Raw genomic sequence first — 25687 nt, forward strand, 5'->3', positions numbered from 1 at the left:
TGGTAAGACTTCTCCTATCCTACTTTCTATTTGATGGGGCCTTTTTTAGTTTTCTGGTTTTTTACTTTGCTTTTGATTTGTTTGGGGTTTTTTTGCGTTTACCTTTTCAATATTTTCAAAAGTCTTTATTTAGGTTTCCAGTGATGTTTGGCCTTGTTAATTTCAGGAATGTTCTGAGTCTGCACGTAGCATGTTTGGTGTTGAGAGCAGCCTTTTTTTTTCCTTTTTCGGTGAGGAAGATCAGCCCTGAGCTAACATCTGTTGCCAATCCTCCTCTTTTTGCTGAAGAAGACTGGCCCTGGGCTAACATCTGTTCCCATCTTCCTCTACTTTATATGGGACGCTGCCACAGCATGGCTTGATAAGCGCTGTGTAGGTCCATGCCCGGGATCCAAACCTGTGAACCCTGGGCTGCTGAAGTGGAGCACGTGAACTTAACCACTACGCCACCGGGCCAGCCCTGACAGCAGCCTTTTTCCCAGAACTTTCGGGTGTGTCTCCTTCCTGGCTAAAACCATAAGTCTGGACACCTCTGGGTGTCTTCAGCATCTCCTTCCTTCACTTCTAATTGATTTTATGAGGGGTATGACATATGTTGCTTTTATATTTAATTCTCTCATAATTTTCTTTTTTGTGTGTGTCATAGGCTTTATTTTTCCATAAAATTGTATTAGGTAGCATTATCGAATAACACTTCCTGTTAACAGCACGTCTTACAGACTTTTCTCTCTTGCTGGAACAGCGTGGGTTTCACAGCCACAGAGCACTCATCTCTTTCCAAGTTTGCGGCTCTGCCCCGAGTCACACACTAGCCGCTCCAGGTCGGACGTAGTGCAAGTCTTAAATGGCAACCTTATTTCCTGGGTCTTTTCCTTTTTTTTCTTTTCTGAGAGCCAGTTGTTAGACACTTACCAGGACACCACTAGATTCCTTTTTTTTTTTTTTTCTCCTTAGGCGTAATTCTGGTTCAGGTAACAGTGAGGCACCCTCGTTTTGCTTTTCCTTGTTTGTACATAATACCATAGTGTTTATCTAGTTTGCTAGCTCTGTAGCTCTGGTATATTTGCTCACTGAACTTCCTAAGTTTAGTTCTCATTCAGATATCAATTTAGGTGGGGTATAGGACCGTAAAACTGTGGTTCCAAGACATTTTATTCTATTAGGAATACAGGGTTTTTCTTCCCTAATTCATAACATCATTTATCCGAAAACCTATCAGTCAGGTTGAATGAAATCCACTCAGCTTTTGTACGAGCTCAATGTGAGGGGTGTCCTTCAAAAGGAAGGAGGTGGTACAAAAGCTGAGACCTTAGAGGGCTTGCCGAAGCCTCAGAGCCTGTGTCCCAGCCACCCCCTGCCCCGGGGCAGGGGCGTCAGAAGCGCATCCCAGTGCTCAGATGGCTGGAGCTGGGAGAACCCATCTGGCGGTGGAGGGGCCCTTTGGGACGTGTGGACAGACTGGACGCCGTGCACTGCTGTCTGAACGTGGAACTGCGAGTGAGACCAGACACTGAGGGCATGTTTTTCTTTTGTGCCTTCTGGGTGCATCACAGCAGGTCGTTCCCTCCCCTCTGAGTTACACCACATTCACTTCATCATTACTGCTGACATCGTGTTTGCTCCTGATGACTTCTTAGATATAGTAATGGAATTTGGAAAAGGGCCATTTCCTGGAGTTGCCACTTTTTCCAGTGTTTTCCAGGATGCTACTTAGGTTTCTATTTTGAAGGTTAAACTTGACGACATGCCATAGTATTGGATAAAATAGCAAGATGATATCATTTAAACAGACTTGTGACTATGCTAGTGTTTTCCCATGTACTTGAAATGTGTGTACCTCGTGTATGGGGGAACAGAGGGAGGACTGCTTGAGAGGGCAGAAGATGATGGCAAAACCTGGAGGCCCACACATTAAAATGGTCACACGAAGGAGAAGTCCCAGGAGCTAGGACCCAGAGCCACCAAAGATGATGGAACAAGGAGGCGGCTGCAGGGTTGTGGCCTGGACAGAATTCCATGGACATACAAGGGACAACCCTGCAGACCCTTTTTGCTCCCCTGAGAGTGGGCAGTTTGCCCCAGGAGCTCCTCAAGGCTCCCACACTTGGCTTTTGACAGTGACCACTAAAACTTCATTGGAAGAAAAAGTGCATACTGGAAATAAATGACAAACTTGATTAACATGTTTTTTAAATATTCCATTTGAATTCCAGAAGACTTCATTGGCCTGTAGCAATAGCAAATAGATGCCCCTATGTGTCGTCATTCACACTTGCAATTTTGAAACAGGGAAGCCATCTGGCATGGTAGATTATATTGAGAAAGTCTGAGAGAGATACATTTTGGCAAAAGAAACTTTAATATCTCATATCAATTCTACTCTCTTGATATATTTCTAGGTTTCAGTTTTCCCACCTGTATGTTGAGGGAGTCAGAACAAAAGATCTCCAGGTTCTGATATTTTGTAGTTTGAACATTCTAAGCCTGAATTTTCCCACCTTGCACTTTACACCCATGATTCTTCTGTAGGAACAAAGGGAGGATAAACAGAGAGCAGAACTCTGCATTCTTAGCAATGGAGAATTGAGTAAATAAAAGGTGATCATCATCCTAATAGTTGTAGGTCAGGTGTATTTGCTATAAACTTTGAAACTGTATTCTCATATAAATTATATTTTTTAAAAAAATGGATGGAGAACACATGCAAAATTATATTTAATTTGCTAAATGATAGAACAGCAGGAAGACAAAAAGAGCTGGTTCAAAAACAGGGATGTATGTGGTCAGTTGGGAAAGGAACGCATAAAGGAGGTTGCTAAATTAGATAACATGCTGTTTGACTCTTTACAGACCAATAAATCCAATACATCTGGGTTAACATCCCTGCTGGCCTATACAATGACAACATCATACCCATTTCTACAAGTAATATCCCATCTTACAGGGCTACTTATTATTCTTTCTCATTTGAGAATATGTTTAGTCAAATATACTTTGACAACAAAATTATAATCCCATATTCTACTCTTAGCCACGATAAAATAGAGTGTATTAAAAAATCTCTCTCTCTCGGGGCCTAAAATAGAAAGCCTAAGTTCACCTGCTCCACTTCGGCGGCCTGGGGTTCGCAGGTTCGGATCCTAGGTGCGGACCTATGCACCGCTTGTCAAGCCATACTGTGGCACGTCCCAGATAAAGTAGAGGAAGATGGGCACAGATGTTAGCCCATGGCCAGTCCTCCTCAGTAAAAAGAGGGAGACTGGCATCAGATGTTAGCTCAGAGCTGATCTTCCTCACAAAAAAAGAAATCTCTCCCATTGAGATCAACTCCAAGGGTTAGCTAGAATGTACAACCATTTAAAAAACAAAAACAAAAAATAGTTTGAGGATATCAGAGAGCAAATGCTTGAAGGCCTCGCCCTCAGGGGAAAGGCGGGCTTACTGAGATAAGCCTCGTGTTCACCCCCCTCGTTTCCAGGGGGCACGTGACTGTTCCTAGAGCAGGAATAGATGTCACACTGAAAGCCGAAGCCCAGGGCTGGCAGCCTCTGGCTGAGCTGGGAGATGGAAGTTGGCGTTGGGGCTGCTAGGGCAGCTGGGAACTGAGAGGGAAGCTACATTTGAGAAGAGGGAACCACAAAGAAGTTAGGCCAGAATCATTCATGGAATTTTCCTTCAAGGCATTTGTAGACTCTTACTCCACACATGTGCGAGGCGAGACAAGCAGCGCCCGAGCAGAAAGCAGCAGCTGGCTGGCTGGAATTTGAGCAGAGAACTTTCTGGGATTGCAGTGCCAAGGAGAGAGATGGCGTTGAGGGGATCCAAGGTGAAAGAAACAGCAGAGGCTTTCAACTACGTCTTCCAAAGGGCTACCCTCTAGGAGTGAGGGGAAGCTGCAAAAGACCTGACCTGACAAAGCTCAACATCTACTCTCAGCTGGATGAGAGCATTCCTCCTATCCTGTCAGCCTGCCAATGGCACTACTCAGAGCCTTTACAATTTTGTCTTCACAATATCTGTCATTTAATAAGAAATTGCCAGGCAAGCCAAGAACTAAGGCTAAATGACCCAAAACCAAGAGAAATGCAAAATAGGAAATAAGAAATAGACTCACAGGTTATCAAGACTTGGTAAATATCACATGAAGTTTTTAAAATAAGTGATTAACATGCTCAAGAAAGCAGAAGAAAAGTTAGAATTTATCACTGGACTATATTGAAAAAGTTCCAAAATTGAAAACTGCAATAACAAATAAAGAATTCAGTAGAAGGGTTTACTAAAAAGATGAGGCAGAGCAGAAGGGAGTATTAGTGATCTAGGAGACACATCAGTGGAAAATATCCAGGTGAAGTAGAGAAAGCAAGGAAGATGGAAAACAAATGGAACATAAATGATTTATAGGAAAACTAAAGGTCTGATGCATAAATAATTTGAGTCCCAGAAGGAGTAGAGAGAGAGTGGGATGGAAAGAAATCTGAAGAAAAAACTGGTCAAGGAACACCAACAAATGCTATCAAGTCATAAGTCCAGGAAGCTTTAAAAACCTGGAACAGAACAAATCCAAAGAAACCCATACCAAGACAAATCATAAACTGTTGAAAACCAAAGACAACAGCATAAAAGTTTGAAAAGCAAACAGAAAAAAGGGACACATTATCTTCAAGGAGACAAAATACTATTGACAGCTGACCGCTCAAAAAAAAATGGCAGAGGCAGGGAAACGGAATGAGAGCTTTAGATACTAAAAGAAAATAATTGCCACCCAGAACTCTTCAACTTGCAAAATTTATCCTTAAAAAATGAAGGTTATTCAAAAATATTTTCAGTCCTCATGAAAACAAAACAAACAAAAGAGGAAACTGAGAGAGTTTGTTGCCAGCAGACCTACACTACAAAAATAACTGAAAGGACTATTTCAGGTGATAAAAAATAAACAAGCTAATAGAGGGGATAAAAAGAAATCATACAAAGTGCTTGATTAATCCACCAGAAGAAAACAAACGGAGAAAAAGGAATAAAAACAGATAAGACAAATAGAAAGTAAATCATAAGGCCACAGATTTAAGTTCAAATGTATTCATCATCATATCAAAAAAAAATTAAGTAAATATTATGATTAAAAGATAAAGATTTTCACACAGAGTTTTATAAACTCTTAACTATATTTGGCTTTCAAGAGACACTTGAGGATAAAAAATGTTGAATGTAAAAAGACAGACCGAGATGAACCATCTAAACTAACCAATAGAAAGCAGTTGGTGTTACATTAATATCAGATAATGTAAATTTTAAGGCAAGAAGCATCACTAGAGACAAATGACACAAGGCTAAATATAACAGGAAGACATCACTATCCTAAATATATATGTACCAATGGCATAGCCTTAAACTAAGTAAAGCCAAATTTGAGAGAACTAAAAGGAGAGAGAATTCCACAATTATAATTGGAAATTTTATTTGCAATCATATATCAGACAAAGGACCCATCCTGAGTATATGAAGATTTCTTAAAAGAAAGTCTTGACAACCCAGTAGAAAATCATGACAAAAGACTTGAAGGCACATTTTGAAAGAGAATATTGAAATCATTAGTGATCAGGGAAATGCAAAATAAAACCACAATCTGATACTATTACACATCCACCAGAATTGATAAAACATAACAATAAAAACTAATAATACCAAATAGTGTCGAGGATCCGGAGGGACTGGAATTATCACATACTGCTTCCAGGAGTCTAAATTGGTGCATCCAGTTTGGGAAAATGTTCATTGGTTTCTGCTGCAGCTGAAAGTTCACGTGCCCTACGACTCAACTATCCCATTTCTGGGATATGAGCGCGTACCAAAAACATGTCTGAGAATGTTTAGAGTAGCTTTTTTTTTTTCATAATAGCTACCACTATACCACTATACCTTTCTGCTATTGATAGATATTTGGAAGTCAGTAAAATACTATCAATAATAGGATAAACAAATTGTGATATATTCATAAAATGGAACACCATACAACAGAGAGAATGAAATAAATACAACTGCACACGACAACATGGATGGGTTATGTGAACATAATATTGAGGAGAAGCCACAAGCTACAAGGGGTAAGTGCATTATGATTTTATTTCTCTGAAGTGCGACACGGGCAACCCTATTCTACTCTGTTAGAAGTTGGGGCCGGGGCACAGGGGCTTCTCAGGTCCCAGGAATGTTCCGATCCCTGATTTACGTGGCAGTCTCATGCGTGTGTTGACTTGGTGAAAAATCGTCAAGCTCTATAACTGAATTTTGTGCATTTTTCTGGACAATAAAAAGTTTACATAAAAATGTTAACAAAGAAGTACATTCCCAAGGTTACCAGATAAGAGTCAAGCTGGCGTATTAGAAAACATTTCTACCTTTATTGATGTTTAACAAGTAATCATTACTTGCTGTCTTCTGTGTCGGGGGTAATTTTTTCTTTCACAGGCATGTATAGTTTTTTTTACCCAGATTTACATATTACCATCATTTTACCTCATTTGCTTCATCACTGGTATGCTGTCTCACTCTCCCTCTCTTTCTGCACCTACATCAAGCATGTATAGTTTTCTCTGCCCGTCTAGCCTCCAGGCTTTAGAATATATACACATATGGTCACAGGCAACAGAACCTTCTCAAACCACTCCTTATTTATTGCTTTTGATATAACCTTTAACACAGTACGCAAGTCCACCAATTTTTCTCCTGTTTTTAATGAATTATTACCAATTACTAATATAATTTATAATTCTGTAATCAAGGTCAGTAAAAAGTTAAATCTGTGGTAGACTCCTCAATGGCAAGGTGAGCAGTGTACAAAATGTTCAGGAACATTTTGGGAAGCCTGCGCTGTGGGATGGACAGGCGGACCCATTTACCTGCCTGGTGAATTAGCCTGTGCTGCCCCCCAGCGGCCGCCTCTGGGCCCTGCATATGCTGTGCAAAGGGGTCTGTCACACGTTACTTATCTTTTTTTGCTTCATTTTCTAAACACTCCTCTGTGGAATATAATTGTCCATCAAGATATTAACTGTTTGTGAATAAAGGCCTCCATGATCAAGTTAATTTGGAATATGCTGCACACGCTAGCCCTCTCTCTGAGGTTCTCAGTATGTATCAGCATAGGGAAGGCTCTGAAAAGATCTTGAGCAAGAAACCCCATTTATGTTGTTTAATGAAGACTGCCCCCAATTTATTTGACAGCGGGGACTCTTTTTTAAAATCAGGACACCTTTTACCATATTTCAGAACTTTGGAAAATACTTTCTCATTCCTTATTCCTTTGAGTGGGCCTTATTATTCACTAAAATGTTTTTTGAGAGCTTAAGAGTGTGCGAATGCTTCAACACTTAAAAATGATCTATTTTATTTCTTGAATTTTGGTGGAAACCGGGTGGTATATGATAAATTATATCAACTTGAAAGGATTGGAATAAGATGACCCAGGAGGGGTCTACTGTCTAGCAGGTTCCAGGAATCTGGAATAAGAGCAGGTTCCAGGAAGCTGAGGGAGGTAGCAACTATGGGAAACACCGTGTTCCCGTAGTGCTCCCTCGGGGCCACCGGGAAAGAGAGGATGTTAATTTGGCAGGATAGTTTTCTTTTGAAGAAGAATATTTCTTTTACAGAGACCAAATTTACTTCATTTTTATGCATATTTCAGCATCAATTTTTATTTTTCCTTATTTTTATTGTTCTCTTCTCAGCTTTCTGGTTAAAAAATGATTGTGTACTAGATCCTTACCAGAAAGACACACATGTGCCCATGAACACACACACACATACAAACACATGAACACATTCTTAGTTGTCTCACTTCACTTGGCAGTGAAATGAAAATGCATGTTAGGAAAGCAGTTTTTCCTACGCTTTTGAGACCAGTGCCCTGCGAATCTGATATATGCCAGGAATAGGAAAGGGAAATCGAAACGCAGTAGATGTTGCTTCCTCTGTATAAATAACAGTGAGGAGATTTCATATTCAGGAGTCAGGGTTGCGGATAGGGAAGAGGACTTGCAATAGGGCGGAGAAAAAGCAGCTGTTGCAAGACAGGGAACTGAAGTAAAGTTTGGTTTACTTGGGAATTATTCTTATTCTGATTTCATGGTTCCAAAGGAAAGAATGCCAATTGTCTAGTGCCTAAAATAAAATGTGCTTCCTTGAGCAAATGCTGGGTCCCACTGGGCTGTTGGACTGCATGGATTTCTACTCCGTTGCCCTGCCACTCTGGTGTGCTGGGCTGTTCCTCAATGTTTCATCATGGCCGGAAGAGAAGGAGATATGCCCCCAGGTGCCTGTTTAGGTCTTTCTTCATTAACACCATGTCTTCTTGTGGTTTACCATTCCTGGTTGTAAAAATCTAAAGCATATTGGCAACTTACCCATCAGCATAGCTATATTAGTTTTGTTTTAGTTATGTCAATTCATTATTTAATTCTAAAAATGTAACTCAGTCGTACACATCCTGAGCTCCAGCTCTGTGCTGCCTGTAGTACTAGACCCTGGGATGAACTGCAGTGGAGTCGTGGCTCTGCCCCAGGGGCGCCCAGTGGCACTGAGGGCTGTCACTGTGAGAGGCAGTTCTGCTGCAGACACAGGAGCAGCCAGGAGGGATGCTTAATTACAAATGTCCCAGCAGGTTCAGGCTTGATTTGGAATTTGTGAGCCTCAGCCTAATTTGTTGTCAGCTCAGTGTATACTAAGCGAACACACCAATCATGGACTAGACTGTGCTGGTAATGAGGGCAGAACTGGGTGCTTAACAGAGACTACACTCCAGGAGATTCAACATGGAGGATCAGAAAGGGATGAGAGATGCTCCTTCCCACTGACATCACTCCACAGGCAAGCCTCCTTCACTGTGCTAGGCCTGATACAAGCTATTCTGATACTGTGCTTCAGCCACAGGGAAGGGGGTGCACACATTCATGGGGTGCAGATGGTATAAACAACAGCCTTCACAATTGCGAACTCTCTGCCCTGAAGTCAGATTAGCACAGAAGAGTTCAGTTTAGCAACATCTATCAACTGTCTACTTGAACAACTGTCCCAGAGGCAAGAAAAGCATTATATGCTGTGTTCATGTTGAAATTAGCTATTTTTAGCCAGAGGGTCCTCTAATAACAACCAGGCCAGATCAACATAATGTAATGTATTAGCAATTGATTAAGAACCATGTGACTTGGACTAATACTTATTCTCTCTAAATCTCATTTTCCATATTTATAAAATTGTTCTGCATGCTTCATATTTCTTGTAGCATATAAATATGAAAGGTAAATATTATAATTAGATTAATTGATAAAGATTAAAAGCTGTTTCTCTCTAGTCCCCCACTGACTAATGAAGTTAAATATATGGGTTTTTTTTTTGCCACTGAATGATTATAGTGGACAGAATCAGTATTTATACATCAGGATTCTCTTTAGTACTTTATATTTTAGTTTACCAAGTTATCATGAGTGATATTTTTTCCCAAGATTCTTAGAAGTTCTTGGGTCACAAGTCTGTAAAATTGAAGTGTTTCATGAAAATGAAAATACAACACATCAAAACTTGTAAGACAACAGCTAAAGCAGGACTGAAAGGGAAATTTATGGAACTAAATGCTTACATTAGAAAAGACAAAAATTCTCAGATCAATAATATAAGTCACCATCTCATATGAAATAGATAATGTGTATGAAAACTATTAAGGAAATTGAGTTCATAATTTTAAAACTCTTCTCAAAACTTCAGGCCCTAATGGTTTCATTGGAGAATAACATCAAACATTTAAAAAAGAATTAATACCACTTCTACGCAATGTCTTCCAACTACAGATGAGGAGGGAGCAGTTCCCAACACATTCTGTGAAGTCAGTAGTATCCTGATACCAAAACCAGACAAAAACAATGTTAAAAAAAAAGTACAAACCAATATCCTGCATAAACATAGAAATAAGATGTATTACCAAAATATTAATAAAATACATCAATATATAAAAATAATTTTACACTGTGAGCAAGTGGGATTTATTCCAGGAATGAAAAGTTGGCTCAGTCTTCAAAAATTAATCAATAGGGTTTCCAGTTGCCTCTCCATCCAAAAAACAAGTAAAGAGCTCAACAAACTGAAAAATCAATACCTTCTAAGAGCCATCAGAGAAGTAAGGCCACAGGGCAAACTGCTCCCCCAAATTGGAGAGAGAGACTGACAGATACAGAGAATCATGACTTACTAGAGCACAAACCTCTGTGGGAACCAGTGCTGGAGGAAGAAAGCCTAAACTGTACTTGACAAAAAGCGAACCTGTGATTGATGAATTGCTGAGGGTTCAGTGTGGATAAGTCAGAGTCAGAACCTCCAAGGGGACCCAGTTGTGGAAAGTCACCACAATTTTGTGAGTTTCGACATCTTCTGGCAGGGGGAAAGGGAAAGTATCTATTTTGAAATATGTCAGAGCATTTTATTCTTTTTAACAAAGTCTGCCCTCAGGAGAAACTATTTGGCCAGAGCCTAACCTGCTTGGGTTTTATCAGAGCACAACTGACCTGGGGGAAGGGAAATACCCAACTCCACCTGGTCTAGCCTTTGACATGGAGGAAGAGAAATACCTAATTCCAGACTGCTCTAGCCATCCTGTATACCAAAGTTTGAGGGGACTAAGGAGCACTTGTGAAGTTCACAGTCCAGAGGCAAAGGCTCATGAAAAGAATCACACTTCATCATAGGATAATAGAATGCTTCCCCTCTCCCCACCCCTTACCATCACATTACTAAAGTTCTATTTACTGCAGTTCCTTTTACCTAGTACATTATATCTAACTATCAAAAAAAAAGTTGCAAGGCATACTAAAAGGCAAAAAGTAGTTTGAAGAGACAGAGCACATATCAGAACCAGAGTCAGATATGGCATGTTGGAATTATCAAACCAGGATTTTAAAATAACTATGATTAATATACTAAGAGCTCTAATGGAAAAAGTAGACAATATGTAAGAACAGATGGGTAACATAAGTAGAATGATAGAAATTCTAAGAAAAAATCAAACAGAAATGCTAGAGATCAAAAACACTGTAACAGAAATGAAGACTGCCTTTGATAGGTTTCTTATCAGAAAATCCAAGAACTATGAAGCAACTGCAAAAGGTGTATTGTGTGCATAATAGGAATATCAGAAGGAGAAGAAACATAGAAAGGAACAGAAGCAATATTTGAAGCAATAACGACTGAGAATTTCTCCAAGTTATCATACAACAAAGTACAGATCCAGGAAGCTCAGAGAACACCAAGCAGGATAACTGCCCCAAATCCCTTACACCTGGGCATGTCATATTCAAACTTCAGAAAATCAAAGATAAAGAATCTTGAAAGAAGCCTGTCTGGCTGCACGCCAAGTTGGGTGAGCAGTGTGGGGTAGGTTGCCAAGACACCAAAGACAAGACCCAGAGACAGCGAACGAGACATGTAGGTTTATTGGGGGTTACTTACAGGAAGGTCCAGTGGCGGCCAGCTGGACAGCAATGTGCACCTGCAACCGTGGGCAGGGAGAGGGTTGCTCGTATAGGCAGGGGACACAAAGGCTATATGCTTGCCAAGGGACTGTCCCTGGTATGACCAGCGTTCCCAGGAACAGTAGCTCACATGGAGGAGCTCTGTGTCCCTTTAAGACACAATGTTCTTTAAGTGAGATAAGGTAGGATCCAGGCTGGCCAGGCCCTGCACTGCCACAAATCCCAGCAGCTGAGTGTCCTGCCCAGAAGGGAGCCAGAAGGACACTTGGTTGCAATGGGCTTGTGGGCTCTTGCTGAGCAAGCAAGGCCCAGGCCCCACAAATCCAGAGGTAAAAATATTTTACCTATAGAGGAGCAAAGATAAGAATTACGTCTGACTTCTCCTCAGAAACCATGCAAGCAAGAAGGGAGTGGAGTGAAATATTTAGTGTTGAGAGAAAAAACCACTATGCTAGAGTTCTATACCCTGCAAAATTATCCTTCAAAAGTGAAGGACAAATAAAGACTTTCTCAGACAAACAAAAATTGAGAGAATTTGCTGCTAGTAGACCTCCCTTGCAGGAAATGTTAAAAGAAATTTTTTAGAGGGAAGGAAAGTGATATAGGTCAGAAACTTGGATCTAAACGAAGGAAGAGCATCAAGAAGGAAAGTGAAGGTAAAATAAAAATTTATTTTTCTTATTCTTAATTGATCCAGCAGATAACAGTTTATTCAAAATAATTCTAGCAGCAATGTATTTGATTATGTATGCTGGTAAATAGATATCCTTATTTATGCTCATTAATAAGGGAAATGAATAACAGTAGTCACATAAGGGATGGGAAGGAGGAATTAGCATTATTTGTTATTATTTGTTATTCACACTACTCATGAAGCAGAGAACAGTGTTATTTGAAAATGGACTTGGATTAGTTGGTAAATGTATATTGCGAATTCTAGGATAAACACTAAAAAATGTAAAAAAAGAAGTATAGTATATGTTAAGAAAGGAGAGAAAATGGAATCATATAAAATGTTCATTTAAATCCAGAAAAGGCAGAAAAACAGTGGAAGACAAAAATAGGAACAATGAACAAAGGCAACAAATAGAAAGCAGTAACAAATATGGTCGATAGTAATCCAACTATATCAATAATCACTTTAAATGTTAATGGCCCAAAAGACAGAGATAGAGTGAATCAAAACTCAAGACCCAACTATACATTGTCTACAAGAAACCCACTTTAAATATATTAAGACACATATAAATTAAAAGTAAATGGATAGAGAAAAATATACCATGCTAACACTAATAAAAAGAAAGCAGAACTAGCTGTATTAATTTCAAACAGAGCAGACTTCAAAGCAAGGAAAGATAAAGAAGGGAATTACGTAATGATTAATGGGTCAATTCTCCATGAAGACTTAACAATCCTCAATGTGTATTCACCTAACAACAGAGTGTCAGAATACACAAGGCAAAAAAAATGATAGAACTGTGAGAAGAAGTAGATGAATCCATTATTATACTTGGGAACTTCCAACACCTCTTCTCAGAAATGGACAAATCTAGAAGGCAGAAAATCAGTAAGGACATAGTTGAACTCAACAATATCATCAATCAAGAGGATATAATTGACATTTATTGACTACTTTATCAAACAATAGCAGAATACACATTCTTCTCAAGTTCACATGGAACATTTGCCAAGAAAGACCACATTCTGGGCCATAAAACACACCTTAACACATCTAAAAGAATAGAAATTATACAATGTCTGCTCTCAGACCACCATGGAATTAAACTAGAAATCAATAACAGAAAGATACCTGGAAAATGCCAAAATAATTGGAGATTAAACAGTATACTTCTAAATAATACATGGCTCAAAAAAGAATTCTCAAGAAAAATTTAAACATATTTTGAACTAAATTAAAATGAAAACACAACTTATCAATATTTGTGGGATGGAGCAAAAGCAGTACCTGCAGGGATATTTATAACATTGAAAGCATGTATTAGAAAAGAAAAAAGATCTGAAATTAATTTAAGTTTCCACCTTAAGAAACTAGAAAGAATAAATTAAATCCAAAGTAAACAGAAGAAAAAAATAATAATAAAAAATGAGGAGGAGAGAAGTCAAGATGGCGGCATAGGCAGACTCTGAACTCACCTCCTCCCGCGGACACAGCCAATTTACAACTACTCGTGGAAAAAATACCCCTGAGACAGAACTGAAAACTGGATAAGAGGAGCTCCTGCAACAAAGGACAATCCTAATTGAGGTGGAAGAGGCAGAAAGTCCATTCTGGAGAGGAAAAAACGCCGACTTCACAAGCCGCAGCACCTCACAGCCGCCCAGGAGCAGCCCAAAGGTACATAGCCCTCCCTGGAGGCGCAGGGCCCCGAGCCAGGGAGCACCCCTGCTGTGGGCATTTTGTGGACCCAGCACAATCCAGACAAGTGGCATAATATCTGACTTTGCCTGCTGCTAAAACATTGGGGAGTATCCCCAGAAAACCTGGTTCACAAAGAAATTAAAACTGTCTCTTAAAGGGCCCACACTCAAACTCACTTGTTTCAGAAAGCAACCTAAAATCACCAGAAAGATAGGTGCACAGTGCTTTGGTGAAAAGAGACTCACCTGATAGGCCCTGAGTGCATCTCGGTGAGAGGTGAGAACTCTCCAGGGACTGGGACATTGTCGGTGGCCATTGTTGTGGCCTGGTGTGGGCGTGCTGACACAGACACCATTGGAGTTCTCCCTGGGGCCTGCTAGCCCAGGTCTGCCCCACCCACTAGAGCACTGATTTAATCCAGCTTAGCCAGGGCAGGCAGCCCAACCTAGAGACTGGCCCCACCCAACAAGCCCTCAGGCAACTTGTGGGTCTGCATAGATTGGTGAGTGGATTCTCTGCAGCCTGGCAACTGAGCCCACTTCAGTGGGGCAGGGCGTGCACAAGGAGCAGGTGGAGAGTGTGGGGCAGTGGTGGAGTGTGTGGTGCTCCCGCTATAGAGAGACTGGGGCTACTTCAGGAAGTCGGGGCGTGCACACGGGGCAGGACTGTGTTGACTGTGTGTGTGGACCTGTGGGCGGCAGGGCTTGTCAGCTGCAGAAGACTTGTGCTTCTCAAAGACCCACATAGGGGGTTTGTCCCACCTTCCAAAGCCTGAAACAATTGGGTGCTCCCATGCCTGAGGCCAGCCCAATCCAGCTACAATCCTCAGAGAGCTGACAAGAGACCTAAAGGCTGGAGGCTTATAGCAACTGTAAGCCCCTGAGCCTAACAACATGCCACGCTGGGGGCGTACTACTTAAAAGAAATAGCGCAACACAACTGTGCTGGGGCTCCCCACACCTGATAAAGAGACTGAAGGGCACACAACAACTACAAGCAGCTGAGCATTGCAACAGCTGGCCAGGAGCATAACTCGGCCTCCCTGGGCGCCTAGAGGGAGAGCAAACGGGCCATAACAGAAGGACACACGTAGCCCACATAGGGGTCACCCCTGGAACATTGAGAACTGAGGGAAGCACACTGCAGGCCTCCTAAGGCATCACTTATATAAAGTCACCTATCCAAGAGCAGGAGACGTAGCTGACGTACCTAATACGTAGACACAAGCACAGGGAAAGAGGCAAAATGAGGAGGCAAAGGAATACATTTCAAGTAAGGGAACAGGACAAAACCCCAGAAAAGGAACTAAGTGAAGCAGAAATGAGCAACCTACCCGACAGAGAGTTCAAACGAAGAGTGTTAAGGATGCTCACTGATCTGAGGAGAAGAATAGATGAACTCAGTGAGAATGTCAACAAAGAAATGGAAGATATAAAAAAGAACCAATCAGAAATGAAGAATACAATACTGGAAATGAAAAATTCACTAGAGGTACTCAAAAGTGGAGTAGAGGATACAGAAGAATGGATCTGCGAGCTGGAGGAAAGACTAGAAGAAATTACCCAAGCTGAACAGGTAAAAGAGAAAAGAATTAAAAAGAGTGAGGACAGTCTAAGGAACCTCTGGCACAACATCAAGCGCACGAACATCCATGTTACAGGTGTCCTGGAAGGAGAAGAGCTAGACAAAGGGGCAGAGAATCTATTTCAAGAAATAATAGATGAAAACTTCCCTAACCTAAGGAAGGAAACAGACATCCAGGTACAGGAAGCACAGAGAGCCCCAAAAAAGATAAACCCAAAGAGGCCCACAGCAAAACACATCATAATCAAAATGTCCAGAATTAAAGATAAAGAGAGAATCCTAAAAGCTGCAAGAGAAAGACAAGTTACATACAAAGGAAACCCCATAAGGCTATCAGCTGACTTCTCAGCAGAAACCTTAAAGGCACAATATATCTAAAAGGAAAAGACTTACAGCCAAGAATACTCTACCCAGCAAGGTTACCATTCAAAATGGAAAGAGAGATCAAAAGTTTCCCAGACAAGCAAAAATTAAAGGAGTTTGTCACCAAGAAACCAGTGCTACAAAAATGTTAAAGGGACTGATTTAAGGGGAAAAGAGAAGACCACAAATAGGAAAAATTATCTATTTCCATGATAAGATGGTAATGGATACAAATGCACAAAAAAGAGGTTAGATATGATATCAAAAACATAAAATGAGGGAGGAGAGGAGTTAAAGAGTAGAGCTTTCAGACAGAGGTCAAACTAAAGAGACCATCAATTCTGTACAGAAGGAGAAAGGAACAGAGAAGGACTACTAAAACACTGAGAAAAAAAAAAGTTAATAAATGGCAGTAAGTACATACTTATCAATAGCTCTTTAAATATCAATGGACTAAATGCTCCAATCAAAAGGCATAGGGTGGCTGAGTGGATAAAACAACAAGACCCATATATATGCTGCATACAAGAGACACACTTCAGACCTAAAGACACTCACAAACTGAAAGTGAAGGGATGGAAAAAGATACTCCATGCAAATGGCAATGAAAAGAAAGCTGGGGTAGCAATACTCATATCTGACAAAATAGACTTTAAAACAAAAACTGTAAAAAGAGACAAAGAAGGGCGTTACATAACGATCAAGGGAACAATCCAACAGGAGGATATAACACTTGTAAATATCTACGCACCCAATGTAGGTGCACCTAAATATATAAAGCAATTATTAACAGACATAAAAACAGAAATAGACAGTAACACAATAATAGTAGGGGACTTTAACACTCCACTTACACCAACGGATAGATCATCCAAACAGAAGATCAATAAGGAAACATTGGCCTTAAACGACAGACTAGAACAGATGGACCTAGTAGATATATACAGAGCATTCCATCCAAAAGCCAAAGAATACACATTCTTTTCAAATGCACATGGAACATTCTCCAGGATTGATCACATATTAGGCCACAAAACAAGTCTCCATAAATTTAAGAAGATTGAAATAATACCAAGCATCTTTTCTGACCACAACAGTATGAAACTAGAAATCAACTATAGGAAGAAAATCAGAAAAGCCACAAATACATGGAGAGTAAACAAAATGCTACTGAACAACGACTGGGTCAACAAAGAAATCAAAGAAGAAATCAAAAAATACCTGGAGACAAATGAAAATGAAAATACGACATGCCAGAATTTATGGGATACAGCAAAAGCGGTTCTAAGAGGGAAGTTTATAGCAATACAGGCCTATCTCAACAAACAAGAAAAATCTCAAATAAACAATCTAACAATGCACCTAAAGGAACTGGAAAAAGAAGAACAAACAAAGCCCAAAATCAGTAGAAGAAGGGAAATAATAAAAATCAGAGCAGAAATAAATGAAATAGAGACTAAAAAACAAGAGAAAAAATTAATAAAACCAAGAGCTGGTTCTTTGAAAAGATAAACAAAATTGACAAACCTTTAGCTAGACTCACCAAGAAAAAAAGAGAGAAGGCAGAAATAAGTAAAATCAGAAATGAAAGAGGAAAAATTACAACAGACACCTCAGAAATACAAAAGATTATAAGAGAATACTATGAAAAGCTATATGCCAACCAATTTGACAATCTGGAAGAAATGGATAAATTCTTAGAATCATACAACCTTCCAAAACTGGATCAAGAAGAAGTAGAGAATTTGAATAGACCAATCACCAGTAAGGAGATTGGTCTTACCTCCCCAAACCTCCCCAAAAATAAAAGTCCAGGACCAGACGGCTTCCCTGGTGAATTCTACCAAACATTCAAAGAAGACTTAATACTTAGCCGTCTCAAACTCTTCCAAAAAATTGAGGAGGGGGGGAAGCTCCCTAACTCATTCTACAAAGCCAACATTACCCTGATAGCAAAACCAGACAAGGAGAACACATAAAAAGAAAATTACAGGCCAATATCGCTGATGAACATCGATGAAAAAATCCTCAATAAAATACTAGCAAATCGCATACAACAATATGTTGAAAAGATTATACACCATGATCAAGTGGGATTTATTCCAGGTATGCAGGGATGGTTCAACATTTGCAAATCAATCAACGTAATACACCACATTAATAAAATGAAGAATAAAAATCACATGATCATCTCAATAGATGCAGAGAAAGCATTTCATAACATATAGCATCCATTTATGATAAAAACTCTGAATAAAATGGGTATAGAAGGAAAGTACCTCAACATAATAAAGGCCATATATGACAAACCCACAGCTAATATCATCCTCAATGGTGAAAAACTGAAACTTATCCCTCTAAGAACAGGAACCAGAGATGGATGCCCACTGTCACCACTCCTATTTAACATAGTACTGGAAGTCCTAGCCAGAGCAGTCATGCAAGAAAAAGAAATAAAAGGATCCAAATTGGAAAGGAAGAAGTGAAACTCTCACTATTAGCAGATGACATGATTTTATATATAGAAAACCCTAAAGAACCCACCAGAAAACTTTTAGAAGTAATAAATGAATACAGTAAAGTTGCAGGATACAAAATCAACATACAAAAATCAGTTTCATTTCTATACACTAACAACGAAGTGGCAGAAAGAGAAATTAAAAATACAATCCCATTTACAATTACAACAAAAAGAATAAAATACCTAGGAATAAACTTAACCAAAGAGGTGAAAAATCTGTACCTGAAAACTATAAAACATTGCTGAAAGAAATTGACGAAGACACAAAGAAATGGAAAGACATTCCGTGCTCTTGGATTGGAAGAATTAATATAGTTAAGATGTCCATACTTCCTAACGCAATCTATAGACTCAATGCAATCCCTATCAAAGTTCCAACAACATTTTTCACAGAAATAGAACAAAGAATCCTACAATTTATATGGAACAACAAAAGACCCCGAATAGGTAAAGGAATCCTGAGAAAAAAGAACAAAGCTGGAGGTATCACACTCCCTGATTTCAAAATATACTACAAAGCTATAATAACCAAAACAGCATGGTACTGGTACAAAAACAGACAGTCAGATCAATGGAATAGAATCAAAAGCCCAGAAATAAACCCACACATCTAGCGACAGCTAATCTTTGACAAAGGAGCCAAGAACATACAATGGAGAAAAGAAAGTCTCTTCAACAAATGGTGTTGGGAAAACTGGATAGCCTCATGCAAAAAAATGAAAGTAGACCCTTACCCTACACCATACACAAAAATTAACTCACAATGGATTAAAGACTTGAATATAAGACCTGAAACTATGAAACTTCTAGAAGAAAACATAGGCAGTACGCTCTTTGACATCAGTCTTAGCAACATATTTTCAAGCACCATGTCTGACCGGGCAAGAGAAACAATAGAAAAAATAAACAAATGGGACTACATCAAACTAAAAAGCTTCTGCACAGCAAAGGAAACCATCAACAAAACGAAAAGACAACCTAACAATTGGGAGAAGATATTTGCTAACCATACATCTGATAAGGGCTTAATCTCCAAAATATATAAAGAACTCATGCATCTCAACAACAAAAAATCTACCAACAGACAATGGAATATTATTCAATGCTAAAAAGAAATGAACTCTGAAGCCATGAAAAGAGGCTAACATTACTGTATCTCTTCCTTGCCTAATGCAGATGATAAAAAATGCACTAAGCATTTAAACATTTCATATACACCTGGAAACCAGTTTCAAAATACCCATCCATCGATCGCGTGTGTGTGAATACACAATGGTGCATGCTCACAATGGAGCCATCAGGAACAATGACCTTCTCTGTGTCCTGACATGGAACGATGACATGGCTGGGACATATTTTTGAGTGAAAAAAGCAAAGTACATGGAGTTAGGTAGTATGCTACCTATGTTTTATGAAAGAAAGATGAGGATATAATAATTTGCTTATAACTTAGAATTACTGAAAATGATTACTATAATAGCTGGAGGTCAGAGAGTAGGAATAGAGTGGAGAGGATAAATTGAAACAAATGAACCTCACTCTGTATGTCACTGATAATATGACCACACAGAGAAAAGAGTCAAGTGACCTTTGAACAAAATCAACTGACTTTAAGAACTGCAAGAACCATTTATTATTTATTTATTAGGAATAACATTTGTGTTATAAAATTAAAACTCCTTTATGTAACTAAGAGAAAGAAAAATAGGTGGATGTTAATAATTTTAATAAACAAGAGTCCTAGTGTATGAGGAGATATATAATTTAAAATCTAAGAAGTTAAGAAAAAAGTTAAGATCAATCAAATAATTAAATATGTTAAAACATTGAAGTCTTTCATTGAAAGAGAAAAGATATACATATATAAAATCTAAGAAGAGAAATTTTATAATATAATAATGTGAACTTACAATTTAAAAAATTGTGTGTGTGTGTGTGTGTGTGTTCCTATTTGTGCCCACTGAGAAGGCCTAGAAGCGGTAACACCCCAGTAAAAATGAGGACACACAACATCTTAAATATCACTGAATCCCAAATATCATTCTCCACCAAAAGGAATCACGGCCCCTTGGAAAGAAAGGCTAATTTCAGATGTGGGCAAGGTGAGCTGAAGATATCTTGTTGGTTCAGAAATGAAAGAAGCTATTAGTGACTAAAAGAGTGTGTCAAGAGGACACGGGAGTAGCTTGAAGTTCAGGTCTCCCACTAGCTGAATTTGGACAATTCGAATATCAAAAAGAATAAAGACTGCAATGATTGTAAAGCACGTAAAAGAAAGATCTGAAGTCCTACAGTGATTAAAAAAATAATTAAAAATAATAAAAACTCACTAGAAATGACTATTACACTGACATAGAAAGATTAATTCAGGCAAGAAGGATAGGAATTTTGCTGCATTTGTTGAATAACTTAATGGCACGAGAAATGTATAATCTAATTTAATCCTTGGGGGACCCTGTGAGGTACTATATTCCCATTCTGTAGATGAGGCCATTAAGGCTCAAAACAATGAAATTACTTAGCCCAAGATCATGTAACTATTAATTAGTGGTACCAGATTTTGAGTCCAGATTTTTCTTGAGACTCAAGCTGTAAGTATCATACGTACCTGTATCTAGGGTACAGGATTCTGGGCAATTATCATGTGCCCTCTATGTGCAAAGCATACTGAAAGATATTAGGGCAAATTAGGAGGAGACTGTGTCCTCAAATTAAAAGAGACAAACAGAAACAAAGAAAAAAGCATGCAAAAGAGAGCTAGCATCAAATGTACAATTCTCAGGCATCTCAGGAGCCAAGTGGGACCAGCGTTTACAGAGTGGACCCCGCCTGGAGCAGCCACTGCTGCACTGTGGGGCTGTGACCTCAGAGCTGAGGAAACCGTCCTGGGCAGCAGTGCAGAAGGCAGCCCAGGGTGGGCTGTGTGGGAGTGGTCAGAGACAGAGGACATCCTGTTGGCCTACTGGATGGGGAGGGTCTGGATTTAAAGTATTGTAATTCACTAGAGCTGATGGAGGAGAGTGACTTTACCACCAGTCAAGCTCATCAGCTCAGACAGAAGAGGCAGTGGTCCCAGGCTGGGGAGTCTGAAGTGTCAGCAGGCAGTGCGTGCAGACAGCTGCCCTCTGGAAATACAGGACTAGCGCTCAAGAGAAAATAAAATTGGAATTGAAATTTGGGTCTCATTCCCAGAAGAGCGATTGTTAACGCTTCAAGTTCTCCAAGGGAGAAAGGCAGAGGTCAAGGGAAGAATCCTAGGGCTGTGTCTGAGTCAGGGGACAGGAGAAAGCATGATTACTGGAGGGACAAGGGGCTGGGGACACTTGCATGCAGTTTCCAGAGTGAGACATTCAGGAGCCTGTTTGGCTCATGTGAAAAACAACAGCCACAAAAACATGAGTTATTCTGCTTAGACTTATTCTGACTCAGAATTATAAAAAGGCCAGTTTTTATCCTGGAACTTTGTTGGATTAATTTATTTTTAAAAATTTTGTAGATGAGTGTTTTTGATCTCTTTTATGACGTCATACCTTGTAATTAATCATGCTTTGGTAGTGAGCACATCATCAGAGGCTTTAGAAGCAAAGGAAGGGAGACGAGAATTTGTTCACAGTTGGGGCCTTTGTTTAGGCCACAGTAATTACTGATGTTGCTATTTTAGAGGGCAGTTTGGAGGCAGAGCAGTTGTTCATATCTGAAGCAGGTGTGTGAACCATCACATAAAAACCATTTGTTTCAACTCATATTAGAAATCTTTCTGATACTCATTTCTTCATGTCCTTGACTTGATCTATGTAAGTAAAATGCGGATATGGCACCTTTATTGGTTGAGAAGCTCCTAGTTGACACTGACTGAGAATCGCAGGGATCCTCAGTTCTCATGGAAGACTGTCAAAGATATAACCCTGGTACTTGCTAAGAAAGTGCTTTTCACAACCTGGTCCCCAGACCAGCAGCATCAGCATCTGGAGAACTTGTTATCAAAGCAGATTCTCTGGCCCATCCCAGACCAATGAGTCAGAAGCTCTGGCAGGCAGGGGGGCGGGGACGTGCAGCTAGTGTTTCAAGAGCCTGCAGGTGATTGTTTTGTATGCTGACCTTTGAAAAGCTGCTGTAAGGGGCGTGGAAGTTACACTGGATTTATTTTATTTCAACTAGATTGCTTTTTTAAGCTTTCTCTTCTAAAAGTGCCACGAAGAATAAAACTGATTCTTTGAAAGTCACGGTTAATTATGTTTTCTCTATGATTACCTAGAATTAATTAAATCAAATGATTGCAGATTTTGGGTGTAAGGCCCCCAAAAGGGATAATCTGTTAGTGAAAATCACAGTATTGTCACTCATAAAAATTTTAAACAACATTGGTTTCATTTCAGAAAAAAAGTAGGAGTACTTCCTATTACTGAAAGTATAACTTTTCCACTGTTTTTCATAAAAGAGAGTGAATAAAACATGTACTGTAAAGCTAACTGCCTAATTAACTACATTATATATTTATGCACACACAAAATATAAAACAATTTTATGCATTTCAGGTCCAAACTGCTTTGCAGAAACTGCTGTAATCCCAGCTGGAAGAGAAGTGAAGACTGACGAGTGCACCATATGTCACTGTACTTATGAGGAAGGCACGTGGAGGATCGAACGACAGGCCATGTGCACAAGACATGAATGCAGGCAAATGTAGAAACTGGACCATTCAAAAACTCTGACGTTTTTCTAGAATATTTTACTGATGTGAACATTCTAGATGACTCTGGGAAATACCAATCAAAAGGAGAAGACTTTTGATGAGGAGTAATGGAAAATTGTTGGTACTTTTGCTTTTCTTGGTAACAATTACTCCAAGAGAAGGAAATGGATATATTTCAAAACATCAACAAGAACTTTGGGCATAAAGTCCCTCTCTAAATAAATGTGCTATTTTCACAGTAAGTACACTCCAGTACACTACTATATATTAAATGTATTTCTATAATCCCTCTATTAGAGAGCTTATATAAGTGTTTTCTATAGATACAGATGAAAAACGCTGTGTGGTCAGCCGTCCTCACTGTGCACCTGAACATCTTTTCCAGTTCTGATTCCATCACATGAGACTGTTTGTACTTGCTGATTCTCCTTCACATCTTGGAATAATGGATTATAAAATAATGGGACTGATTTCTATTGAAATCCTGCCCAAATTCTGTTTCATTACAGAGATATATCTAGTGTCTATCCTTTGAAGATCCAGTCTAATTCACATAAATACAATATTTCCTTCTTACAACTTACTCTCTTTATCATTTCCATTCACAGTCATTTGGGAAATGCAGGTACAAAGATAACTAAGACACACTTTTTCTGTTCATTCAAAGCTCGACGTTGTGGGCCATAGATGGATGCATACATGTATTTCATTTTCACTTACATTCCTTTCTCTTGCAAGCATGATTTTCAATCATCCCCTAAACTGAGGAACAGGGTAGGCTGCACAGTTTGCATTATTGTTCCATCAAGCAGTAGAATAGGGAATCCCTTGATTCTTTGGAGAAGAGTTAAGGAAAATTGATCTCCTGAACAAGTCTATACCTGAAATCTAAATGTGGTACGGATATCCCAGCTCTCCATTTAATGGACTCATGTTTCTCATCAGAATGATCATCTATTCTCCAAGTTGGGCATAGTCAAATCATGAATGATAACCTGTATTAGTCATCCTTCAAGAGCAGAGGGAGAAAGTAGTTCTTCTGTCCAATATGTTAAAACACACAATGCTGAAGGCCACGTACACCCTACAACTTTCCTGTAGTTACATGTAATTCTAAACCGACTCCATTTCTCTGCCTTTGGACAGAGAATAAAAGAAGCCACTGCAAATCCTGCTGATCTGATCAAAGCATATTAGAGACTATTTCCGCCTTTATCAATCAATCAACACTTGGAACAATGATGAAAAAGGTAGAGTCTTACTAGGTGTAGGGTGGAAAAAGCAGAACTATAGTCACTATTTGAAGCCTTTAAAGTTTTTTTCCTATACATTTATTTATTCCAAAATTTGGAATTAAGCACTTATTAAATACAAATTATTTGAAGACAAAAAAGGGAAAAAGGGAATAAAGCATAGTTTCTTGCCTTCATGGACTTTGGCCTCTGGCATAACATGAATAAGAAATTACAATGCACTGTGGTAGGACTCAACTCGAGGTCAGCAAGGGGAGGTTAGACAGGCTTCCTAAAAAGAGCAGAGAATACAAAAGAGTCATTCAGTGTATAAGATATCATTCAATCATTAAAGGTTGAATAATAGTTAAGAAAACTTGATATATTTGTCATCACTGAAGAGTTGAACCATTGTGGACCTTAATAACTGTAGAGCCACCACTAAGTGAATCTTCAAGAAATTTACATATGCTTATATTTAATTTTTATCTTGTTTATGAAGAATATCTTGGGCCAAATGGGCTCCACACACAAAGATTTTCATGAAAATACTCAGGGGAATAATTAGCCAGTTGCTCTCAGGTGTAATCAGTTTTCCAAAACTTAACTTTTGGTGTCAAAAGCTGCTAGATATCAGCCATCTCTCCATTATCCAAGGGTACATTTTTTTCAGACAAGGTTATATAAAGTTATGATTTTGCCAACAAATGGCCCTAGGCCCCAGGGAGAGGTGGGTCCTTAGCGATCTCTAACAGCATACAAGCAGCCTCTTCTCTTCCCCCAGGCATGCTGCAATTAGACTCAGTCGATGAGGCGCAAAGTCTCCCTGCTGCTCTTGGTGATGTAATCCCCACCAGGATGGGTGGTGAGCTCTGTATTATGGCAGTGGCACCTTAAACACTGTGAGAATTTCAGGAAACCTGGTATTTGGTTGCATATAGAGAGAGTAAACATGATATCATCTTGAGAAATTGACTTTCACTCGGTCTAAACTAGTGTGAGGTCCCCTTGTCCCAGGCACACTCCTGAGAGCTGGAGCTCGTGGCTGCTATTACACTGAAGTAACTCTCCTCTCTCTCTCTGGTTTCCACCCCTCATTCCTCTTTCCACATGAGAACAATACATAAACAAAACAAATGGCAGAACTTGGATTAATGATACTTCATATCCTTAATATATAATGATATTTGCATTTTTGTCCAAGAGACACTTGTTGTTCTTAGGTTCTTTATTGCTTGCTGTTAATTTAGACTTTCACATCTATGACGCTATATCAGGCTGAAATGTTATTTTACCGTTTTCTTTTCCATAGGACATTTTGCTTAGATTACTAACAATGAAACTGTCCTATTCGATAAGTGTGACAACCTCAATAACTATATTACAAAAAGAGGAGAGTAT

The 25687-nt window shown here is 39.3% G+C and overlaps 1 protein-coding gene across 2 annotated transcripts in view; it reads left to right on the forward strand.

Moving 5' to 3' along the window:
* VWC2 (von Willebrand factor C domain containing 2) overlaps window positions 1-25444 on the forward strand; it is a 125712-nt gene extending 100268 nt beyond the window's left edge. The window contains exons 3-4 of one of the 2 annotated variants that reach the window (XR_009217290.1): window positions 22897-23292; window positions 23378-25444. Coding sequence is in view for 1 of the 2 variants with exons in the window: in XM_058534788.1 (XP_058390771.1) it covers window positions 22897-23048 (152 nt within the window). In the remaining variant the exon portion in view is untranslated. Of the gene's footprint in view, window positions 1-22896 lie in introns of both variants that reach the window. The other variant, XM_058534788.1, reaches the window with a different exon arrangement.
* Window positions 25445-25687: the final 243 nt, after the last annotated feature.

The sequence above is a fragment of the Diceros bicornis genome, chromosome 41 (genome assembly GCF_020826845.1).
Source record: "Diceros bicornis minor isolate mBicDic1 chromosome 41, mDicBic1.mat.cur, whole genome shotgun sequence".
Taxonomy (NCBI): Eukaryota; Metazoa; Chordata; class Mammalia; order Perissodactyla; family Rhinocerotidae; genus Diceros; species Diceros bicornis.